The following is a 26,110-nucleotide window of genomic DNA, read 5'->3' as shown; positions in this document are numbered from 1 at the left end:
AGTGTGCTTTTCAGAAGGAGGGGCTTCATAGAGACAGGAAGTAAACAGAGCGTTACTGACAGACTGGGAAGAGAGGAGCTGCAACAATGGAGAATATGGGGAAAATAATGTGTTTTTGAACATTCAAGCATGACAACCATGTTATATTATATTGATAACATGTAATGTTCTTTTTTCTGGACTACCAGCACACTCTATCTCACGTTTGCAATATATTCAAAACTCTGCCGCAAGACTACTAACCTACACTAAAAAAACTGCCCATATTACTCCAAATCTGTTTAAACTGCCTTGCCTTGCCTTGCCTTGCCTTGCCTTATATTCCCCCTTGAACTCTCCGATCTTCTGGCTGTGAACTCCTCTGTGAGCGGAGATTTCGTCTATCGTCTATGGGTGGCAGGTCTTTCTCTGTTATAGCCCCTAAGCTATGGAACTCTCTTCTGTTGGCTCTCAGGATAACAACCACGTTGCATGAATTTAAGTGTAAACTCAAAACACATTTGTTTAATCAGTATTATCAGTCATGACAATGTTAACTTGACATAACACAGTCACAATGTTAACTTAGGTACCAATAATCTATTGCATCTTTACTCCAACTGCCCACCATGCTGTCTGTAATTAATGTTTGTTGCCTGTAATGTAATGCGATTTGCAACTGCAATCGCTCATTACTTGGACTGGGCAAATGTCCATTGTCTGTTTATGTGTAAACTGCTTGTTATTTACTGTTATTGTGAAGTGTCCTTGAGCTTGGGAAAGGCGCTATATAAATAAAAATTATTATTATTATTATAACATCCAGGTTTTATCTCACTAAGGATGAGCTGACGTCACAGATGTTGTTGTTGTGTATGTGTGTGTGTTTCCAGGCGTGATGTCAGACAGACAGTTCGGGACTCAGTTCGTGTGCAGTGTGGTGGCGTCTCACGTCAGTCATCTTCCCTCCACCAGCCTGAGCTTCATCTGGATCGCTCCTCCACCCGGCACAGGCTGCGTCAACTTCATGTGAGTCACTCACACAACAACCTCAGCTCATGCATGTGAGAAAAACAAAACCTCATGGCGTGAGGAAATCTCTGAACACATCTGACACGAGGCAGATTCTTCACGAGTGAGTGAGTCCTGAAAGGGTCGTCACACCGTGTTTGCATAAAACATGCGAAGCTTCCAGAACCAAACATGCATCAGTTTCAGATCAACAGAAGGGCCAGTTCTTGCCTCTCAGAAATGCAAAGCAGACAAAAGACCTTATCAAAAGCTTATTCAAAAGCTCCACACATTTAGATGTCACTGTTTCAATTCTGAGAGCAAAAGTCTAGAATGTGCTGAGGAAACCACTCAGGTGTGAATGATTATGTTGCCCTTCATGTGCTATCAGAATTATTATAAATACATAGACATGAATGACCTCTCAAGTCATATTTAGGACTGAGAAATGAGTTTCTGTGTTGGGCGACCTTTCATGCTGAAAGAGAGAACTATCGCTGTAGTGACGGTGAAGTTGTATTCATTTCCCCACAACTAGTTACAGACTTATATATTTACATACTGCATAAAAATAATCATTTGATGCATATTGTATGTAATTTACATAGCATGTTTTGGCCTGGAATTCCAGAATAGCAGTAGTATAATGTTTATTGTGCAGATGCACTACAACCTGATATCAAGGATAAATCTGTTGATTTCCAGCTCATATGGAGGCCAACAGTCAGTAATAAGAGCAGAGATGTTGTTTGCTGTGAACTAAGGGCGTGCGCTCAGAGGACACAGACGGCGTCAGATCGTATACATGTCAATTATGTCAGGACAAGCTTTCAGATCGAAACCCTTGAGAGCAGACAGTCATTTAAAGAGCCGTTTTCAGCACTCATGACTTCACAGTTTTCCCTGTGTGTGTCAGGCTCACAGATCTGTGTGTGTGTGTGTGTGTGTGTGTGTGTGTGTCCGCGGGTCAGCAGAAGATCTGTGCACGTGTGTGTGTGTGTGTGTGTGTGTCCATGTCTCTCCACCGTTTGTCACTTTCAGAGTTTATGTCGGGCGTTTCTGAGCATTCAAGGCCAAATGTTCAGTCATTCATAACCCTGCCATGAAGCCATGATGGGAAAAAGCCACTTTGCTTCTGAGGCGGCGAGTGTTTAGGCATTTCTCTTATTACGATTAATTGACATTGAATGGAGTCCGGGCTGTTTGTGATGGACCATCTGTTCAGGGCAGGCTGTGTTTCTGGATCATACAAAACACTTTCGTTCTGTGTGTATTGTTATTTTCTTTTCCTGGAAAGAGTCGATCATATATATACTGTCTTTGGCTATATAAACAAATGCCATATGAGTGAACTGGGGCAAGATGAAATAACTGAAGAAGTGAGATTGATCGAATGAAAGACACAAAGAGAGTTTCCATTGTTTATTTCTGGAAGTTGAGCTCGACAGCCAGCGAACATTTATTTAACTGTGAAATTCACGAAAAAACTGAAAAGTTGACGACAATGTCAATGAATTTTGCAATAAAGGCTTTATAATACAGAAATATATTCCTAAATGATGTATAGACAGACAGTATGTTTTCCTCTGTGAGAAAAGAAGTGCACGTTAAATGTGCTCTTGTAGTGTACTTTTAAAAAACGGAACTTATATTAATGGAATGAAAGGAACTTAAAGACAGCACACTTTCATGGCTGTTTCTTTTTAACATATTTGAGTATAATTTTAAAAGTGCACTTTGTAATAATGTCAAATTTAGAGATGCACCGATTACAATTTTCTGGGCCGATTCCGATTTCCGATTTTTCATTAAGTTTGACCTGCCGATACCGATTTTAGCCGATTCCGATTTCATTATTTCTAACCACTTTACAGCACACAAATATTTATTTTATATCTTTTCTGTAATAGAACATTTTACAATTTGCATAGTACATATGTTTTTTGAACAGATAAACGTTATAAAATAGAACTATATAAATTACTCCAGGTGTGGGTAATTCAAACATCTAAAGTGCAGTGTTATGGAAGAACCATTTCCTTTTCACATTCAATATCCAATAATTTTTTATATATGTATTTCTATTTAGCAAACTAAACGTCTGTATGAAAACAGGGAATGGCAATAAAATAATATATAAATAAAAAATAAATAGCCTTGCAGTATAAAGATATTTCTCAAAGCACTCACACACAGGCCTATTGCAATCACTTGTACAAACTGAATAATAAAACAAGTTTAAATTGGTACCTTTTCTATAAATATTAGTCTTCGTCTTCTTTTCTGACATAGCCTACTCCAGTTCTTGTTAAAACACGCAAATTCTGTGCATTTTTTTGTGAAACCCTATTTAGGCTATTTTATCCATCAAAAGTGTGCTTTCCCTTTAATTGAGCGTGAGCAGTGCAGCAAATAGACTCGGCGCCGAAACACACGCCACTGCTCGCGACGCTCCTGCTTGACGCTCACGCGCTGCTCCCGCTCCCGTTGTGAAAGCACTCATCGATTAACATGCACGCTGAAAAAAAATATGCACTTGCGTTCTGAACGGACGTAATTCACGAGGTTTCCTACATGTGTGTTCCGTGTGCACGTGTGATTCTGATGTTAATCATGCAGCGCCCGAGTGCATTTGACCGGCATAAAATCGGCATTTGTCAGACTGACCGGCCGGTTGCCGGTCACGGCCGATCACGTGAAAATCGGCCAATTCCGGTCGCCAGCCGATCAATCGGTGCATCTCTAGTCAAATTAAAAGATTTACTTTAAAGCACATTTCAAATCATTATGTTTGAACTCTTTCCCCACCATTAACTGAATTTTCAGGCTATCCATGTATTGACAGTTGTACAGTAGGGGGCGCTATTACTTATGATGAGTTCAGAATCTCCTGATCGAAACACAGGTGGAGAAGAAGTAGAAACGAGCGACAGAAGCATGGCTGACGCACATGCAAAATAACACGATCATCAAATATTAAACTGCATATAAACCAAAACTCAACGTTACTGAATGAAATGTTGAACCCATGAAGACCCATGACTCTGTGCTTGATCATCGCTCTGAATCCCATCTGGATGAAGATTTTGACAAAAACGTGTACAAAAACATTGTGTTCACGTTTAAGTTCAATATAAAGCATTGAACCGTGTGCAAACACACAACAGTCACTTGCGACGCTCAGTGAAGCCAGACTGCCTTAATGCTCTTGTTTGTAATGAGCTCTTAACTGTTGTCAAGGTCATTTCATTCTCACCTTTACTTAAATGACTTCCAATGACCCGGTATAATGAGCAGGTAATTTGCCAACAGCTCCCTGGAAGCCTCTTCTAAACGCTCATTAAATCTGCATGCGCCGAGGGAGCGCTTCCTCGCGACAACAAACACTTCCTCGTCCTCTATTCATTTGACAACACGCGTAATCTGATCAGCGGAGGCTGAGACTCTCACGTCTCTCAGACTAAATGAGATAAGAGGAGAGGAAAGGAGGCTAAATATTGTTTTCCCTCTTGCTGATTGATTACTCGTCAGCCGTCGCAGCTGGAGCTCAGCAGAGCAGATCAATCAGACAATTAAAGCATTATTTTAAAGGCTAAATCCAAACGTGCAGAATGAGTGTGTGTAGCTCTGGCTGTGATTCCCGTTATTAATCATGATTAGAGAGCTGTGCGATGATGTTCAGGGTTTTCAGCAGCAGATGTTCTGCGGATGTTCGAGCGATAGGCTGTGTGTGACTGTGCATCAGTTCCACACGCGTGTGTGTGTGATCGTATGTGACGGGGTCAGAGGTCACAGCGGGTTTGGATGGTCTAGCTGTCAGACGTGTGCTGCGGGCCGGAAACATGTAATCACACTACAGCATTCAGCATAATAACCTGTTTCTGACGTGTGTGTGTGTGTGTGTGTGTGTGTGTGTGTGTGTAAGAGCATTCAGCATAATAACCTGTTTCTGACGTGTGTGTGTGTGTGTGTGTGTGTGTGTGTGTGTGTGTGTGTGTGTGTAAGAGCATTCAGAATAATAACCTGTTTCTGACGTGTGTGTGTGTGTGTGTAAGAGCATTCAGCATAATAACCTGTTTCTGACGTGTGTGTGTGTGTGTGTGTGTGTGTGTAAGAGCATTCAGCATAATAACCTGTTTCTGACGTGTGTGTGTGTGTGTGTGTGTGTGTGTGTGTGTAAGAGCATTCAGCATAATAACCTGTTTCTGATGTGTGTGTGTGTGTGTGTGTGTGTGTGTGTGTGTGTGTGTAAGAGCATTCAGCATAATAACCTGTTTCTGACGTGTGTGTGTGTGTGTGTGTGTGTGTGTGTGTGTGTGTGTGTGTGTGTGTGTGTAAGAGCATTCAGCATAATAACCTGTTTCTGACGTGTGTGTGTGTGTGTGTGTGTGTGTGTGTGTGTGTGTGTGTGTGCGTAAAAGCATTCAGCATAATAACCTGTTTCTGATGTGTGTGTGTGTGTGTGTGTGTAAGAGCATTCAGCATAATAACCTGTTTCTGATGTGTGTGTGTGTGTGTGTGTGTGTGTAAGAGCATTCAGCATAATAACCTGTTTCTGATGTGTGTGTGTGTGTGTGTGTGTGTGTAAGAGCATTCAGCATAATAACCTGTTTCTGATGTGTGTGTGTGTGTGTGTGTGTGTGTGTGTGTGTGTGTGTGTGTGTGTAAGAGCATTCAGCATAATAACCTGTTTCTGATGTGTGTGTGTGTGTGTGTGTGTAAGAGCATTCAACATAATCTGTTTCTGATGTGTGTGTGTGTGTGTGTGTGTGTGTGTGTGTGTGTGTGTGTAAGAGCATTCAGCATAATAACCTGTTTCTGACGTGTGTGTGTGTGTGTGTGTGTGTGTGTGTGTAAGAGCATTCAACATAATCTGTTTCTGATGTGTGTGTGTGTGTGTGTGTGTGTGTGTGTGTGTGTGTGTAAGAGCATTCAGCATAATAACCTGTTTCTGACGTGTGTGTGTGTGTGTGTGTGTGTGTGTGTGTGTGTGTGTAAAAGCATTCAGCATAATAACCTGTTTCTGATGTGTGTGTGTGTGTGTGTGTGTGTGTGTGTGTAAGAGCATTCAGCATAATAACCTGTTTCTGACGTGTGTGTGTGTGTGTGTGTGTGTGTAAGAGCATTCAGCATAATAACCTGTTTCTGATGTGTGTGTGTGTGTGTGTGTGTGTGTGTGTAAGAGCATTCAGCATAATAACCTGTTTCTGATGTGTGTGTGTGTGTGTGTGTGTGTGTGTGTGTGTGTGTGTGTAAGAGCATTCAGCATAATAACCTGTTTCTGATGTGTGTGTGTGTGTGTGTGTGTGTGTGTGTGTGTGTGTAAGAGCATTCAGCATAATAACCTGTTTCTGATGTGTGTGTGTGTGTGTGTGTGTGTGTGTGTAAGAGCATTCAGCATAATAACCTGTTTCTGATGTGTGCGTGTGTGTGTGTGTAAGAGCATTCAACATAATCTGTTTCTGATGTGTGTGTGTGTGTGTGTGTGTGTGTGTGTGTGTAAGAGCATTCAGCATAATAACCTGTTTCTGATGTGTGTGGAGTATATTACTCCTTCACCTATAAACTCCTTGATACACCTTCACCTATATACATATACTCCTTCAGCTATATACTCCTATACTCCTTCAGCTATATACTCCTATATACTCCTTCAGCTATATACTCCTATATACTCCTTCAGCTATATACTCCTATATACTCCTTCAGCTATATACTCCTTCAGCTATATACTCCTTCTGCTATATACTCCTTCTGCTATATACTCCTTCTGCTATATACTCCTATATACTTCTTCTGCTATATACTCCTTCAGCTATATACTCCTTCTGCTATATACTCCTTCAGCTATATACTCCTTCAGCTATATACTCCTTCAGCTATATACTCCTTCAGCTATATACTCCTATATACTTCTTCTGCTATATACTCCTTCAGCTATATACTCCTTCTGCTATATACTCCTTCAGCTATATACTCCTTCTGCTATATACTCCTATATACTCCTTCAGCTATATACTCCTATATACTCCTTCAGCTATATACTCCTATATACTCCTTCAGCTATATACTCCTTCAGCTATATACTCCTATATACTCCTTCAGCTATATACTCCTTCTGCTATATACTCCTTCTGCTATATACTCCTTCTGCTATATACTCCTTCAGCTATATACTCCTTCAGCTATATACTCCTTCAGCTATATACTCCTATATACTCCTTCTGCTATATACTCCTTCAGCTATATACTCCTTCAGCTATATACTCCTTCTGCTATATACTCCTATATACTCCTTCAGCTATATACTCCTTCAGCTATATACTCCTTCTGCTATATACTCCTTCAGCTATATACTCCTATATACTCCTTCAGCTATATACTCCTTCAGCTATATACTCCTTCAGCTATATACTCCTTCTGCTATATACTCCTATATACTCCTTCTGCTATATACTCCTTCAGCTATATACTCCTTCAGCTATATACTCCTTCTGCTATATACTCCTATATACTCCTTCTGCTATATACTCCTTCAGCTATATACTCCTTCAGCTATATACTCCTTCTGCTATATACTCCTATATACTCCTTCAGCTATATACTCCTTCAGCTATATACTCCTTCAGCTATATACTCCTATATACTCCTTCAGCTATATACTCCTATATACTCCTTCTGCTATATACTCCTTCAGCTATATACTCCTATATACTCCTTCAGCTATATACTCCTTCAGCTATATATTCCTATATACTCCTTCAGCTATATACTCCTTCAGCTATATACTCCTATATACTCCTTCAGCTATATACTCCTTCTGCTATATACTCCTTCAGCTATATACTCCTATATACTCCTTCAGCTATATACTCCTTCAGCTATATACTCATATATACTCCTTCAGCTATATACTCCTATATAACTCCTATATACTCCTTCAGCTATATACTCCTATATACTCCTTCAGCTATATACTCCTATATAACTCCTATATACTCCTTCAGCTATATACTCCTATATACTCCTTCAGCTATATACTCCTATATACTCCTTCAGCTATATACTCCTTCAGCTATATACTACTTCAGCTATATACTCCTTCAGCTATATACTCCTTCAGCTATATACTCCTTCAGCTATATACTCCTTCAGCTATATACTACTTCAGCTATATACTCCTTCAGCTATATACTCCTATATACTCCTTCAGCTATATACTCCTATATACTCCTTCAGCTATATACTCCTTCAGCTATATACTCCTTCAGCTATATACTCCTTCAGCTATATACTCCTTCAGCTATATACTACTTCAGCTATATACTCCTTCAGCTATATACTCCTTCAGCTATATACTCCTTCAGCTATATACTCCTCAATGATAAACCATCGAGGAGAGACACACACACACTGATTCACGTGTGCCGGTGTGACCACTGAGTTTCTCCACTCTACCTTTGAAAATCACATTTGCAGCAAGACATATAAACTCTCAGATCTGCCAGATGTCCTTGAGTCCCTTCAGTGATTTACTCAGTGTGAGGTTGGTTGTCAGTCCTGTAAATGAATTAAGTGCCAAAGTCAGCTAGTGTTTGAATGATCGCAGATGGAAATGATATCCTGACCTGAAATGATAAACGCACTAAACGTCAAACTCCATCTTCAGTGTTTGCAGCAGTGGAGACGGTCTACTTTTGTATGTTTCTATGACAATAGTAAGGCTGTTTGTAAATGTGTGATGCGAGAACAAACATGAATGCGTGAACATAACTAAAGACCAGACCAGTGTGAGTAAGAGCATGAAACATATTAAATGAACCGCATTACTGCATGTTTTTTCTCTAATGTTTCCATATTAGCGAACAAGCCGTCTGGGACTCGTTTCATAAATATTGAAGTGCCTTGCTCCGACGTAACCTCCTGCTCTTCATTATGCTCTATGTTTTATTCATAAATCCCATTTCCAAATTTGTCTTTACCAAGTCCTGAAAGATGAATGTGGTTTTGTTGTTTTGTTTTTTTTCCGTCAGCATCCTTCATCTCCCCCTTTTGCAGTTCATTATTTATTCATGAGATGTTGTTTGGTTATTCATGAGACCAGAAATGCCTCACAACCATAAATGCTTTCGGTGTCAGAGACTGAATCTGAAACAACAGTCCAGCCAAACTCCTCAAACATTTGCATTCTTTAACAGTTCACTATGATTAAAGCAATAGTTCATATTAGGATATATATTGTATCTGTAAGCACTTCATATTCTCAGAGCTCATAAGGATGTAGATTTGTAAGTGTTTGCTGGGAGTTTGAACTCTTGTCCTCACTTTATTTTGTTCATGTCATTCATTTTGAATGTTCTTTATCAATATCACTAGGGCTGGATTGAAAATATTGATTTCTTTATTTTAATCGATTCTCATTTTGATGAACCGATATTGATTCTTAAATCACAGGAATCAATCTTTCAGTCTGCGCTGTGCCAATAATCACAATAATCTTTGTGCTTTCATATTTATGATATGAAACAAAGTCTCAGCTTTCACATTTTGTCCATTTTATAATGTGTGTGTGTGTGTGTGTGTGTGTGTGTTTAATGTGTGTGACAGATGAACTGATCATCTCTTCCTCTTCACTACTAGTTACAGCGGCAAATAAACATGATGAACATCAGAAGGAAAGTTGAAAGATACAGAAGATACTGAAATCAATCATGTCTCATGTAATCCGTCAATCAGTGTTTCAATAAAACAGCGTGAGAACAATAATGTAGTTGCTAGAAAAATAACTCTAGAGAGGAGCGTTTGGATAAATATATGCACTATATTACATAATCAGTATATTTTTACTGAACCTGTTGTTCAATATTTAATGTAAGTTTGAATAATCCGTCATGAATACAAGTTTTATCTCAGCCTCCATTTAAATGATTATTTTTCAAAAACAAATTGGAGTAGATAATTATGTCATTAAAAAGTTATTATAATAACTTAATTATTATAAAAACTGCCTTATGTGTAATTTAAATCTTTGTGTACAAATCAGTTGCTCATTTTAACCTTCAATATTACAGTGTAAAAAATGATTATTGGTTTAACTTTAAGTTAGTAATCTAGTTGCCTTTAAAATTTTGAGCTCATTGAAATACAAAGAAAGAGATTAGGTTAATCAAGAGAAACTCAAAATATTATGTTAACTGAAGAACATTGGTGAATCTTAGTTGATTTGATAAAAAAAAAAAGTGGTGATAAATCATGTTTTTTTTTTTTTTTTTTTTTTGCATTGATAAAGTAGCGACTGACGGGATTCCTGTATATTGTATAGCGTTAGATGAAAGATATTTTATTCCCTGAGAGGAACTGACATGTACTGTACCTGTTATACACCCAAACGAGTCAGTGTTGAATTGAGCTGAATAGAGACTGGAACTGAATCGAGTGTGGAATGAGGTTGTGTGGGCGACGACATGCGGATGAAAGCTCCAACACCTCGACCTCTGCTGATCTCTGACCTGAAACCAACAGCTATTCACGTGTGTGAAGGAAAACAGCACAAAACCTCCATCAGCAGACCCGGGGTCAGTGTGTGTGAGAGTGTGTGAGAAAGCAGCGGGTCGAGGATCGAGCTTTAAGAGCTGCTGGTCTTCACCAATCACACATGCTCCGCTCAAGCTCTTCTTTCAAACTATTTATTGTAGATTAATGCGTAATGCAATAAAAGGAAATGAAGATTGATGACAAACACAAGAGATTGATGACAAACACAAGCGAGAGAGAATCATCACCGGACACATTAACATCTCTCTGGGTCTTTATTCTGACCGCGATGGATGGGAACTTACAAAAATTAAAAGCATTTCAGATTTTTTTTTCCCCTCAAACAATAATGAAATATGATGAATGAAAAGAAGTCCACACTAGCCTGCCTCTCTTTGTGTTTTTGTGGATGTGCTTTCAACTCTTATTTCACACACTTTGCTCAAGGAAGCTTTTCGTCTGAACTGTAAAATCTCTCATTAACAGCTGTGTGCAATTAGAAGATTATGAGATCAAATGATTTTCACCCAATCCATGCTTACACACACAAGCTGAAAAATACATTCTTCATAAACATACACCGCACACATAATTAAAGTGAGTGAGTGTGCGTGTGTGTGTGTGTGTGTGTGTGTTAGAAAGTGTTAAAAAATTATAGACGTTTAAGTTTACAGTAAAGCAAATGCACTGAACTAAAAAATAAAAAATATTTTATACAAAGTATGTAATTTGCTAAATAATTTGGGTGTCTAAAATTGCTAGTCAAAGTCATCAAAGTCATGCATCTAACCAAGCTGTGCTCCAAATCTGAATTTAGCCGCTTAAAGGTTTTAAAGTACCATTTTCATAGTAACACAATGTCCAGTTTGGAGTGTTTGAGCTTTTGAATGATGCCTGATTTATGATGATTACTAAAACATGTGACGGGGGAAAAGGCAATAAAAACAGTCTTTAAAAGGCTGTAACGTGAATCTATCGCAGATATATGTTCTCATCAGAAGCTCTTGAAGAGGTGCATGTCGTACGCCGAAGGTCTGCAGTATCAGTGTAAATCAGTGTGTGTGTAAAACACTCTCCTCCTCCTGACCTCTTGACCTCTGATGGCGTCTCTGACATGAAGACCTACGGCCCGATCTCAAACTTTAATCCTCTTCATCTTCTGTGGGTTATGGCTAATATTTCTGTGTGTGTGTGTGTGTGTGTGTGCGTGCCTCAGGGCCACAGCGACGCACCGAGGACAGATCATCTTCAAGGACGCTCTGGCGCAGCAGCTGTGTGAGCAGGGAGGTGAGGATAACACACACACACACACACACACACACACACACACACACACACACACACACACACACACACACACACACACACACACACACAGCACACACACAGCACACACACACACCACAGACATCAGTTCGAGAGGTAAGTGCAGCACATCCAGAACACACTGGGATTCGGAGACAGGAACCATAACTTACTAAAGCCTCTCCATCCAAATAATGGATCCAGACACTGAAGCTGTCAATCACACCGTAGTGAAAACACAATAGAAGAGCATGAAAGTTTTTCAGCACTCACACTTTAAGATTTTAAAGAAATCCATTTCAAGTTTCAAGGGCTTAAAGCTTTGAGTGGTTAAAGGAATTATAAATATCCCAGCAGGACTGAAGAACGGGGCGAATCTCCGTCAGCGATGAGACATGAGCAGATTATCACTCGAACTCGAGTCGAGAGGAGATCTGAGACAGAGTGTGTGTGTGTGTGTGTGTGTGTGAGAGAGAGAGAGAGAGAAAGAGAGAGAGAGTGTGTGTGAGAGACATGAGCAGATTATCACTCGAACTCGAGTCGAGAGGAGATCTGAGACAGAGTGTGTGTGTGTGTGTGTGTGTGTGTGAGAGAGAGAGAGAGAGAGAGAGAGAGAGAGAGAGAGAGAGAGTGTGTGTGAGAGACATGAGCAGATTATCACTCGAACTCGAGTCGAGAGGAGATCTGAGACAGAGTGTGTGTGTGTGTGTGTGTGTGTGTGTGTGTGTGTGTGTGTGTGTGTGTGAGAGAGAGAGTGTGTGTGTGAGACATGAGCAGATTATCACTCAAACTCAAGTCGAGACGAGATCTGAGAGAGAGCTGGAGGTTTAGAGGAGTGTGTGTGTGTGAGAGTGTGTGAGTGTTTGTAAAAGAGAGAGTGTGAGACCCAGAGCTGGAGGTTTAGGGAGGAGAGCTAGGACGGTGTGTCAAGTAGGCCTGGATCCGGCTGACTACATCATGCGTTGTGGTCGTGTCTAGGCTCAGGTCCACCATCTGATCTGGATACGGCCCGGATCCGGCTGACTACATCATGCCTTGTGGTCGTGTCTAGGCTCAGGTCCACCATCTGATCTGGATACGGCCCGGATCCGGCTGACTACATCATGTGTTGTGGTCGTGTCTAGGTGCAGGTCCTCCATCTGGCCTGGATACGGCCCGGATCCGGCTGACTACATCATGCGTTGTGGTCGTGTCTAGGCTCAGGTCCACCATCTGATCTGGATACGGCCTGGATCCCGGCTGACTACATCATGCGTTGTGGTCGTGTCTAGGCTCAGGTCCTCCATCTGATCTGGATATGGGCCGGATCCGGCTGACTACATCATGTGTTGTGGTCGTGTCTAGGTGCAGGTCCTCCATCTGGCCTGGATACGGCCCGGATCCGGCTGACTACATCATGAGTTGTGGTCGTGTCTAGGTGCAGGTCCTCCATCTGATCTGGATACGGCCCGGATCCGGCTGACTACATCATGAGTTGTGGTCGTGTCTAGGCTCAGGTCCATCATCTGATCTGGATACGGCCTGGATCCGGCTGACTACATCATGCGTTGTGGTCGTGTCTAGGCTCAGGTCCTCCATCTGATCTGGATACGGCCCGGATCCGGCTGACTACATCATGAGTTGTGGTCGTGTCTAGGTGCAGGTCCTCCATCTGATCTGGATAAGGCCCGGATCCGGCTGACTACATCATGTGTTGTGGTCATGTCTAGGCTCAGGTCCTCCATCTGATCTGGATACGGCCTGGATCCGGCAGACTGCGTTAAACCTTTGTATAAACAGAGAGACTAATATTAGCATAGACGCCATTCTTCTTATGATGTAACAAGTACATCAGGATTTATGGGAAGTGTTCCCGGTTCCGGCTGACCTAATCTATGCAGCCTAACATTGAATTATAGAAGTTGATAATGTGTTATGTGAATGCCAGGTCAAAGAGATGTGCTTTTAGTCTAGCTTTGAACTGACAGAGTGTGTCTGCTTCCCGGACAATGTTAGGATGACTGTTCCAAAGTTTTGGTGCTAAATAGGAGAAGGATCTACCGCCAGCAGTCAATTTTGATATTCTAGGTATTATCAACTGGCTGGAATTTTGAGATCGCAGAAGACGTGAAGGACTATAATGCGCTAAGAGCTCGCTCAAGTACTGGGGAGCTAAACCATTTAGTGCTTTGTAAGTAATCAGCAATATTTAAAAATTTATACGATGTTTAATAGGGAGCCAGTGCAGTGTTGACAGAACTGGGCTAATATGGTTATACTTCCTGGTTCTGGTAAGAAGTTACTAAGCAGTAAATCCTGCTGCATTTTTACTAGATGTTTTTACTAGGTGTGTGTGTGTGTGTGTGTGTGTGTGTGTGTGAGAGTGAGAGAGTGTGTGTGTTTGTAAGAGAGAGAGAGTGTTTGTAAGTGAGAGAGAGAGAGTGTGTGAGACCCAAAGCTGGAGGTTTAGGGAGGAGAGCGAGGACGGTGTGTGTGAGAGTGTGTGACTGTTTGTGAGAGAGAGAGAGAGAGAGAGAGAGAGTGTGTGAGACCCAGAGCTGGAGATTTAGGGAGGAGAGCGAGGATGGTGTGTGTGTGTGTGTGTGTGTATGTGTGTGAGAGTGTGAGAGTGTGTGAGTGTTTGTAAGAGAGAGAGAGAGTGTGAGACCCAGACTTGGAGGATTAGGGAGGAGATCGAGGACGGTGTGTGTGTGTGTGTGTGTGTGTGTGTGTGTGTGTGTGTGTGTGTGAGAGTGTGTGAGTGTTTGTAAGAGAGAGAGTGTGTGAGACCCAGAGTTAGAGGTTTAGGGAGGAGAGCGAGGACGGTGTGTGTGTGTGTGTGTGTGTGTGTGTGTGTGTGTGTGTGTGTGTGTGTGTGTGTGTGTGAGAGAGAGAGAGCTGGAGATGACACTAGTATATCAGAGAGTGATATCTGTGACAGGTCAGGATGAGGGAAGGCGACTCTGAACTCTGCAATTTCCAGCCGCTCCATAAATTAGGTCTTTATGGGACACTGGACTCGCATCCCTGAGGATTGATCATCGGAGAGCGAGTATAACTCACGATGGGCGATCAGGAGAGGAGGCTGATCAGAACATGAGCAGATATACGACAGGCCTCTGGATGGAGATGAAATAATGTCCTGGGCTTCATAACATCCATCGCCAACTTTCCTCGGAGTGTCCGGCTTTGCATTAGAGAAGTTGGGAATGAACTGTTAAACTGTCAGTGTAAGCCGTCGCATTAGCACAGATCTACAGCCACAGCGCCGGAGGTAATTAAAGTTCTTAAGGAAACCAGCGAGGATTAAACTAAGCCTGAAACGAGTGCGACTGTCTGCTGTGTGTGTGTGTGTGTGTGTGTGTGTGTGTGTGTGTGTGTGTGACTGTCTGGTGAGTGAAAGAGAGACTGAGGAAGAGATCGACAGATCAATGGCAGAAAACCCTGGCAGAACTGTGTGTGTTTGTGTGTGTGTGTGTGTGTGTGTGTGTGAGACTGTCTGCTGTGTGTGTGTGTGTGTGTGTGTGTGTGTGTGTGTGTGTGTGTGTGTGTGTGTGACTGTCTGCTGAGTGAACGAGAGACTGAGGAAGAGATCGGCAGATCAGCGGCAGAAAACCCTAGCAGAACAGTGTGTGTTTGTGTGTGTGTGTGTGTGTGTGTGTGACTGTCTGCTGTGTGTGTGTGTGTGTGTGTGTGTGTAAGTGTGAGTGTGTCAGGGAGAGACACGGATTCAGTTGCAGGTAACAGCAAAGTTTATTTTGCTCTCAGTGAGCCCAGGAAAAATAACAGGAAGACAAAAAAAGAAAAGAAAAGAGGAAGTCCAAATAAATGTCTACTGGGCCAGGAGAGCACTTCTCAAAAAGGACCAATTATAGCATCAGCAGTGACGCAGTGTCCAAGTCACTCTGAGTTCCCTAATGAAAAGTTGGCCACAGGTGATTGCATAACAATACATACAACAATGGTCTGACAAAAGACTGAACACAAGAGGATCTAAAATAGGGGAGATTAATGAGGGATTAATTAGCAACAGGTTTGACGTGAACACAGCTGATAATTAACCCTCTGAGGTCTGGGGTGTTTTTGGGGTCCTTGAGATGTTCTGACATGCCCTGACATTTGTGCTTTTTTCAGTTGCTTATAAACATATCAATGGCAAAAAAAAATTACACTCTATTTAGCACAAACAGGACTACCATGATATGTGAGCCACATGTATGTACATGTTTTCATTTTTGAGAGAATAATGTTTATGCATGGTTATTGAAAAAATCAATAATTTCTTCAAAATGATGTGAAAATCATCCTGCCTAATCATTCACATAAAACGATACATTGATTTAAGTTTTGTGAAACACTTTTAGTTTGGAAAGGCAATATGCGGATGGGGCGTAAACGATCATGCATATTTAGTAGTTCACACCTGGTGAGACTACGTCCCTGCATACTTAATGAGCCATTCATTCAGGTGTGTCACCTATAGCTAACTTAAATATACAAGCTTCATAAAAATGATCATTCTAGAAGAAAATTTCAAATGGCATTTAGAGGCTATTGCATCTGAACTCTTCATACACACACACACACACACACACACACACACACACATACATATATATATATGTGTATATATTTATACACAAATATATATTTTTTTTATATACATCATTTTTTTTTTTTTTTTTTTTTCACAAATTGTGCTTGCAAATTGTATAATATCCAAGGTAAACATGTCTAGTAATTGTGCAGGTAATTATCATACTGTATTTTCAGTTTTGGAATATTTATCCTCTCCCCAAATTTGTTACTAATAAAACACAATACAAATTATTAAAAGAAAAAAATTATATTTGCCTTTTAATAGTTTGTTTACATTTACCTTGTAAATATATATTTTTTATTAAAAAGGTTACAATTACAACAACAATTCAAGTGTAATCTTACAGTATATTCTACAGTAAAAACTGTACCCAAATCTAGTCAACAAAATGTTGTCTTTCATATTTCGCCTGACTGTAACATTGTTTTTATGAAATATTAGGGCATATAAATGTTAATTTGCAGTTTAATACGTTGCTTATACAAATAGCCTACATTTTATTTCAACATATTTCAGTCGATTTTTACTCATCTCAGTATAGCAATACAGTTTGCTAAAACATCATCATTCATTCACAAACGCGATTTAAATTTAAACTGTCTTTTTGCGAGCTGTGGTAAACAGTGCACATCTCTGCCGTTCATTCATTCATAAACAGAAACCCGATTCACGTGAGAAGGAAAAAAAACTTAGCCTACTACTGTATTCCTCAGCTCAGTCTGATCCTTGCTCCTTGAAATACCCGCACTTCTGAGGTATTTTCCATTATTATTATTCCTCACAGCGCTGCGAGACGGTGTAAACAAGTAATGATCTGAATAAACTTGTGTTTTCTCGAGCTGATATGGGGGCGTTCACAGGTTTGCGTGGATTGCCTCAATCATTTGCGTTTGAATAGCGCGCGCTCTCCGTGGGCGTGTCACATTACATTTGAATCAGCTGTAATGAGCTCGACTGGAATCACTCTCTTTTAATACAGATTTCACAAGATGAGAATATTTGTTTTTTATATAAATTACTTTATTTAAAAGAAGAGAATTCAAGCTTCATGCCTGTGTGTCTGTATGTCTGTTTGACTGAGTATTCGCCGAGTTATTGTTCATTTTCGGACGCGTTTCACAATGGACTACACTGACAGAGAGAAGGCAGAACTCGCTTCGTGTTTATTTTTCTTTATTTGGCAAAAAGCACAACACTTTGTTTTTATTGTGAGTATACACAAAAACAATACACATGAAACTTGTTTGTAAAATCAAAGTCAAAAGAGTATTTCGGGTCTCAATTCAACTGATAAGAAAAAAAGCAAGCAGATCACGCCGGCGTGATTGTCGACCTCAGAGGGTTAAGGATAACAAGTGGGAGGGGAACCGCCACAATGACAGCGAAGCACATGGCGAGCTGTCAAAACAAAGCACATGTGCTTAAAAGACAGCAAGTCACACAGACACAGCAGATCAGACCGAAGTCATGACAGTACCTGGGTGCCAGCTTACGAGAAGGCGTCCGGAGAGGCAGGTCCTTGGTGGCCATTCCTTCTGACCGCACACATACTGGGGAGCCGGAGTCCGTTGACGATCAGCCGTCTGGAAGCCTAGGCCAAGGCCTCCTCAGCCCTCCTCCAGGTGCGACGACACTGACGGACAAAGGCCAAGGAAGACGGGACCGCGGCTTCGGGTTCCTGTGCAGGGAAAAGAGGGGGTTGATAACCCACAGAACATTAAAAATGAGACATACCCATAGACGCTACCGGCAGGGAGTAGTGGGAATATTTCACCCAAGATAGATGCTGACTCCAGGAGCTCGGACTATGTGACGTCAGGCAGCGGAGAGCTTGCTTGAGACCCTAGTTGGCTCGCTCGGCCTGCCCGAAAACCTGTACAACACTCACACTCACACTCATACACTCACACACTCTCACACACTCTCTTTCTCTCACACACTCTCTCTCTCTCGCACACACTATCACACACTCCTGAAAACTTGAAGACAGACTCGTTGAGGCCCCGATCTGTCTACAGAACTCTTTCCAAAACCAGGAGACAAATTGGTGTCCTCTGTCAGAGACAACGTCCACTGGAAGACCATGGATCCAGAAGACGTGGTCCACCACCACCTGTGCTGTATCCTTGGCAGAGGGGAGCTTGGGTAAGTGGATATAATGGGCCGCCTTGGAGAAGCGGTCCACCACCATCAGAATCACGGTGTTACCTCTCGATGGGGGAAGACCAGTGATGAAATCAAGGGCCAGCTGTGACCAAGGGCGAGAGGGAATGGGCAAAGGCTGCACCAGACCAACAGAAGAACGGTTAGACGTCTTATTTTGAGTGCATACTGAGGAAGCCAACACAAACTGCCTGACATCTTGCGCCATGGATGGCCACCAAAATCGCTGACGGATGGCAGCCAGCGACTCCGAACGAAACAGACTTGGCATGGAACACGCACTTCTCCACCTTGGCGTAAAGCTGGTTCTCCAGCAGCCGTTTTAGCACCTGATGAACTTGTTGCATCCTTCACCAGGGCCAGGAAGACAGTTAGGACGTTAGTGAATCTGAAGAGTAGGACCCAGTATTCAAAGTGTCCCGTTGGGGTGTTGAAGGACTCGACCAAAGTTCTCGTGAATATTTTAGTCTTTAATCCTTCACTACTGATATAATAAAAAAGAATATGTTTTATTGGGATGATTTTATAATATCTGTGTCACAAATATTCCCCTTCGTGTCGCGGTAGTTGGACTTAGGACCCTTGTCATAGAATTTGATTATGTATGTCCGTGTATTGCGCGTAAACTCTGAAATATCACAATGAAAGTCTCATGAAACATGACGGGAGAAACCGTGCCATATGTTCTTTCATTAGGGTTTATTAACATGTCAAATCGGCTAGATGCAAAGAATCTGGGAAAACAATTAAAGACACCAGAACAACATCACATTTTATGAGACATCGTATCCACAAAGTTTAGTTAAAATACCCCCAGGGATTCCCGAGAGGGAGGGAGAATGAGAATCCCAACCGGACAGACTTTCAGGCTTTGACCCAAGCAAACGGACAACCGACAATGAGCACAGTATGTATCTGCAGCAATGATTGCAAAAACCCGACAGGTCTGAAGATCCATCAGACAAAGATGACCTGCCTTAAGGGTGGGCGAATGCAGCAACGCACAGGGGCAGTAGCCAGTACCTCAGTTTCTGGAGTGCCGGTTGCAGAACCTGGTCAGACTGAGGAGCCAGGCCCGGAGCCACACCACAGTGCCCGGAACCTCCAAGCAGCACCAGCCTCTTCTCAAAGCAAAAAGCCAGAACAGCGCTGGGTGAAGTGGCCTGCCACTAACAAGAAGGATTGGCACCAGTTCAATGAGGACCTCGATAAGATCCTGGAGACAACATGCAAGGGGAATGTTGAACAGAAACTCCATACCATGTGCACTCTCACAATGGGCATAGGTGCAGAGCGGTTTGTCGTCACAGAAAAACGTGGCACAACTACTCCAGTACGATCAAACCGGTGAGAGGTAAAGATCAGCCAGCTGAGACAAGATCTACGATCCCTGAAATGCCAGTACAAGGCAGCAAAGAAGGAGGAGCAAACAGCCCTGGCGGAACTCAGAGAGATTGTAAGGAGGACACTCAGGCGGGCAGAGTGGCACCGAAAAAAGGGCAAGGAGCGAGCCCGCAAGCGAAAGGCATTTATCTCAAACCCCTTTGGCTTCACTAAGAGACTCCTGGGGCAGAAGAAAAGCGGCAACCTCATGTGCGCTGCAGAGGAGATGAACCACCACCTCAGTTTTACATTCAGTGACTCTGCTAGGGAGCAAGATCTCGGCCCCTGCGAGAAGCTTATCGAACCTCCAGAACCAGCGACCCAGTTCAACATCTCCGGGCCCACCTTGAAAGAGGTGAAGGAGGCGGTAATGGCAGCAAGATCAAGTTCCACTCCTGGTCCTAGCGGAGTACCTTATAGGGTCTATAAACAGTGCCCAAGGCTACTTGTTCGACTCTGGAAAATCCTAAAGGTGTTTTGGCAGAGAGGGAAGGTGGCTTCCCAATGGAGATCAGCCGAGGGGATCTGGATACTCAAAGAAGAGAATGCAAGCACCATCGAGCAGTTTCGTATAATCTCGCTGCTCTGCGTCGAAGGGAAAATCTTCTTCAAGATCATGTCCCAACGACTAATGGAGTTCCTCTTGAAGAACGGGTACATAGACACCTCAGTGCAGAAGGGGGGAGTCCCAGGAGTACCGGGATGCTTAGAGCACACAGGAGTGGTGAGCCAGTTGATCCGGGAGGCCAAGGAGACCAGAGAAGACCAGAGGAGACCTAGCCATACTCTGGCTGGATCTTACCAATGCCTACGGGTCTATACCCCACAAGCTGGTCAAAGAAACACTGACAAGACATCACGTGCCAGAGACGATCCGCAACCTCATTCTAGATTACTACAGCAGTTTCAGATTGAGAGTTTCATCAGGAATGGTGACATCTGACTGGCAACGGCTAGAGAAGGGAATTATTACCGGCTGTACAATCTCGGTACCACTCTTCGCTCTAGCCATGAACATGATCATCAAATCAGCAGAGTGTATGTGGAATGTAGAGGCCCCATGTCTAGATCTGGTACTCGGCAGCCACCCATAAGAACCTTCATGGATGACCTTACCGTGACAGCAGCTTCAGTTCCGGGTTGCAGATGGCTTCTTCAGTGGCTCCAACGCCTCATCGTATGGGCAAGGATGAGCTTTAATCCAGCCAAGTCCAGGTCCCTGGTTTTAAAGAAAGGCAAAGTGGCTGACCGGTTCCGCTTTACCTTGGAGGGGTCACAAATTCCATCAGTAACCGAAAGACCAGTCAAGAGCTTAGGGAAGATCTTTGACAGCTCCCTGAAGGACACAATCGCTCTCCAACAAACCAGAAACGATGTAAGGAACTGGCTCACTGCAGTCGACAAGTCGGGGCTTCCAGGAAAATACAAAACCTGTATGTACCAGCACGGAATCCTGCCGAGGCTTTTCTGGCCCCTTCTCGTATACGAGGTACCCATGACAACAGTAGAAGCACTGGAGAGAACCGTCAGTCAGTTCCTCAGGAGGTGGTTAGGGCTCCCACGGCCCCTGAGTAACATCGCCCTCTATGGCCATTCCACCAAGCTGCAGCTTCCCATCAGCAGCTTGTCCGAGGAGTTCAAGGTCACACTCGTACCAGGGAGGTCTTGATGTATCGAGATTCATTCGATGCCAAAGTCTCCTCAGCTGGAATCTGTGTTAAGATGGGAAGGAAGTGGCAGGCTCAGGTGGCAGTGGACAGAGCGGAGGCGCAGCTGAGGCATGGTGTCTTGGTTGGCAACGTGGCAGTGGGTCGTGCAGGCCTGGGCAGTTTTCCTAAGCCACGTTATGACAAAGCAAGAGGGAGGGAGAAGCGTAAGTTGGTGCAGGACGAGGTGCGGACAGAGTTGAAGGAAGACCGCCTGACCAAGATGGTCGGTATGCAACAGCAAGGCGCCTGGACTAGGTGGGAGAACGCCGAGCAGCGCAAGATTACCTGGGCAGAGTTGTGGAGCTCTGAACCACTGCGCATCAAGTTCCTCATCAGTTCGATGTACGATCTTCTACCTAGCCCATCCAACCTACACCGCTGGGGCTTGGTAGACTCACCAGCATGCCAACTGTGCCAAAGGAGCGGCACACTGGAGCATATCCTCAGCTGCTGTCCAAAGGCGTTGGGGGATGGGCGGTATCCAGAGCAGTAAGTGTCAGCATCCCTCCAAGCAAACCATCTCCTTTGTCAGAGCTGGGGAGAAGGCATATCAGCAGCCACGCTCCACAGGTAGGCTCCTCGCCAATGCAAGAGACTGGCACCTTCAAGTGGACCTGGGAAGGCAGCTCAAGTTCCCGAATCACATCACGGCCACTTCACTCCACCCAGACGTGGTGATAACATCTGAGTCGACCAGGCAGGTGGTCATAGTGGAGCTTACAGTCCCCTGGGAAGACTGGAGGAGGCAAATGAGCGCAAGAGAGCCAAGTATGCGGAGCTGGTGGAGGAGTGCAGGAGCAGCAGCTGGAGAGCACGCAGTGAGCCAGTGGAGGTCGGATGCCGGGGCTTTGCTGGACAATCGTTGCTCCGAACACTCAAAATCCTTGGAGTTAAAGGACAACTGTGCAGGCGAGCCATAAAGAACATCTCAGAGGCTGCCGAAAAAGCCTCACGATGGCTGTGGATTCAAAGGGGAGATCCGTGGAGTAGCACGCCACTTGGACACAGGCCGGGGACTGATCACCCCCGGCAGGGTCGCCCGGGCGAGGCTGTCTGTTGATTAAAGACCCGAAACACCTGTTGACCCCGGGTTCATCACTGATGACGTGTCCAAGTAGCACCTGAAGGTGTATGTTAGAACAGTCACATTACATATGATACTGATTGCGCAGCTGCATGGCTCCTTTGGATTGCAAGCCTGTTTCAACATTAACAAATAAAATATAGCCTGTATCTGTCAGGTTTTGGGGTTGAGGAGATGAAGCGAGGACTCAATTGCAGGAAGATGGGTTTTTAGTAATCAAAAAATAAAACAAAAACAAACAAAAACTACCCCGAGGGTGAAAACATGACTTAGACTTGACTTGACTTGACTTGATCACAGAAAGAACACACAAGGATAAATATACCACTTACAAATGACATACAAATGACAACGAACCAGCACAGGACTGCAAACACAGGGAGAATAAATAGGAGAGCAAACAAAGCAAGTAACGAGGGAGGACAGGTGGGGAAAATTAATCAATAATAAGGTAACAAGGTGGGAGGGGTTAGACAATCAACAGGAGAAACAGGAGAAAACAATTCACAAGCCATGTGCTCACACAAAACGAGACATGAACACGCAGCTAATGAAAACTCATAAGCCACGTGTTCACACAAAACATGACAACATGAAAGCACACAGCTAGTGTAAAACACAAGCTGTGTGCAACACAGCACAAGACAAAACATGACATGAAAGCACGAGGCCGATGTAAACACAAACCGCGTGCTACACAACACACGCAGACGGAAGAGCGTATGGCTCGAGCGAACTCAAAACCGCTTGGGACAAGACAAGAGCGCATGAGAACGAAAGCTCAGTTTTCTATTGACTTAAAACATTCCGAGTTTTCATATTTTCAGATAATGGCTGTCGTCAATAACAACGCCGCTGTTTAAAAAACTACTGTATACAAACCAGGACTGGCGCCATCTGGGCCAGAGGAGAACTGGCCCCCGACTGAGCCTGGGTTCTCCCAAGGTTTCTTTCTCCATTCTGTCACTAATGGAGTTTTGGTTCCTTGCCACTGTTGCCTTGGCTTTTGGCTTGCTTAGTTGGGGACATTTAATATTCAACAATATTATTGATCTGCCTTACTTAAGGTGGATGATGACGCAATTTTCTTCTAGAAACAAACTTGGATGTTTTATTTTCATGTTATCACTGTGAAGCTGCTTTGATACAATCTGTATTGTAAAAAGCACTATATAAATAAAGGTGACTTGACTTATTTCAAACAAAACAGATAATAGAAAGATCATATATTTTGTCTATATAATACAAATAATAGGATTTTTTAGTATGAGAATTATTATTATTATTTTTGGAAGGCATGAAATGACTCGAGACTCAACGTGGACTCGTGACAAAAGACTCCAGACTTGACTCAGACTCCAGCTTAAAGACTTCAGACTTGACTCAGACTCCAGCTTAAAGACTTCAGACTTGACTCGGACTCCAGTTGAAAGACTTGTGAACATCTCTGCTTTATGGTGATGTCATTTAGACCCCGGCAGTCAATGCAGGGTCACAGGGAGCCATCCTTCTTCTTAATGAAGAAAAACCCAGCCCCAGCGGGGAGGAAGAGGGACGGATGAGGCCGGCATTTAAGGATTTCTGAATATACTTGTCCATGGCCTCTCTCTCAGGACCAGACAGGGAATACAGACGACCCATGGGCGGAGAAGTGCCTGGGAGGAGATCGATGGTGCAGTCATATGGCCGATGAGGAGGCAAGGATGTGGCCCGGGACTTACTGAAGACCTGACAAAGATCGCGGTACTCCACCGGGACTCCAGCGAGATCGGTCTCCTCAACCTGAAAAACAGAAGAAACAGAGCCAGGAGACTAGGCGGAACCCAAACATGGCGCAAGACAAGACTGACTCCAAGAGAACACAGAGTTGTCTCACCAATCCACGTGAGGATTGTGCTGCACCAGCAACGGGTAGTAGTAAAGGCAAAGAACCACAGTCAGGCGTACACAGCAGCTGATCTGCTGGCCAAGGCTTCCCGCTGAAGTTCTTGGATCTGGAGATTGAGATCTGCTACTTGGGCGGACAGGCACTCAGCCTCTCGTGAAGTAGGAGTTAACCGGCTGGAATGCTGTCCCAGAAGAATGCCCTGTTGACTCACTGCGGTCCTCTGACTTGGTCTGCACCTGCTGAATCCATTTCATGGAAAGGGCGTTCTGTCAGTGAGAGACACGGATTCAGTTGCAGGTAACAGAAACGTTTATTTTGCTCTCAATGAGCGCAGGAAAAATAACAGGAAGACAAAAAGAAAAGAGGAAGTCCAAATAAATGTCCACTGGGCCAGGAGAGCACTTCTCAAAAAGGACCAATTATAGCATCAGCAGTGACGCAGTGTCCAAGTCACACTGAGTTCCTTAATGAAAGCGATGAGCGCACCGAGAGGGGCTGTGGCGGTGCATCCAAGTCTCACCAGAACAGAGAACGCCTGTGCTGGCAGTCGAGGAGACCAGGCCGGGAGAGTGTGGAAGCAGGACAAAAATAAAAATGCAAACAAAAAACAAAACAGCACTTGGAGTCTGAAACAGCACAACACGGCAAGGCGAGGCAAAACCAATCCTGGGAGCTTTCAGCGAAGCACATATCGAGGCTTGTATTGCTTTAAACCAATGACGTCATTCATGATGTCTGAAGCCTTGCTTCGGCCTGACTGGTTCAGGAAGTGGTTCGAATCTTGGCGCGACATTTTAACAGATATATAAACCCATGGCTTAAACCCAGCCACTTTCCAGTTTTAAATAATAATTTTGCCACTTCTGCCTATTATGAACAAAGAATTGATTTATACACATTTGATAGCCCCATTCATTTCAAGCCAAATACGTTTATTGCACAGTTATGTTATACAACCATTATATACCACCAGAAAATACATATTATATTCATATAAATAGATTAGTCTATGTGGAAATAGATTTTTTTTCTTCTTCACCGTTATGTCTAAGCCTTAACTGGCACAAAATACAGTGTATCACAGATCACATCAGGTCATCTGTAATGTATCTGCTAGTTTTACACTCTTTGACCACCAGGTGGTATCGTGAGCAAATGAAGCCCAGAGAAATGAACCCTTTTGTGAACCACTTGACTGAAAAGCTTCAGTGCTTCATGAGGCTTTATCTCACCATCACTACAAGACAAGGCAAGGCAAGGCAATAAAGAAAAGTTGGTCACAGGCGATTGCATAGCACTGAATACAACAACGGTCTGACAAAAGACTGAACACGAGAGGATCTAAAATAGGGGAGATTAATGAGGGATTAATTAGCAACAGGTGTGATGTGAACACAGCTGATAACGATTGGGAGGGGAACCGCCACAATGACAGCGGAGCACATGTGCTCAAAAGACAACAAGATACACAGCCA

At 43.3% G+C, this 26,110-nt stretch overlaps 1 protein-coding gene across 2 annotated transcripts in view; it reads left to right on the top strand.

Moving 5' to 3' along the window:
- The window catches only part of reln (reelin), a 158,685-nt gene that overhangs the window by 51,372 nt on the left and 81,203 nt on the right, over positions 1–26,110 (top strand). For both annotated transcript variants that reach the window (XM_079873327.1, XM_079873328.1), the window contains exons 3-4: positions 873–1,008; positions 11,741–11,811. In XM_079873327.1, coding sequence (XP_079729453.1) covers positions 873–1,008; positions 11,741–11,811 — 207 coding nt within the window. The remainder of the gene's footprint in view (positions 1–872; positions 1,009–11,740; positions 11,812–26,110) is intronic.

The sequence above is a fragment of the Squalius cephalus genome (assembly GCF_949319135.1).
Source record: "Squalius cephalus genome assembly, chromosome: 6".
Taxonomy (NCBI): Eukaryota; Metazoa; Chordata; class Actinopteri; order Cypriniformes; family Leuciscidae; genus Squalius; species Squalius cephalus.
This window is presented reverse-complemented; position numbering and strand designations above follow the sequence as displayed.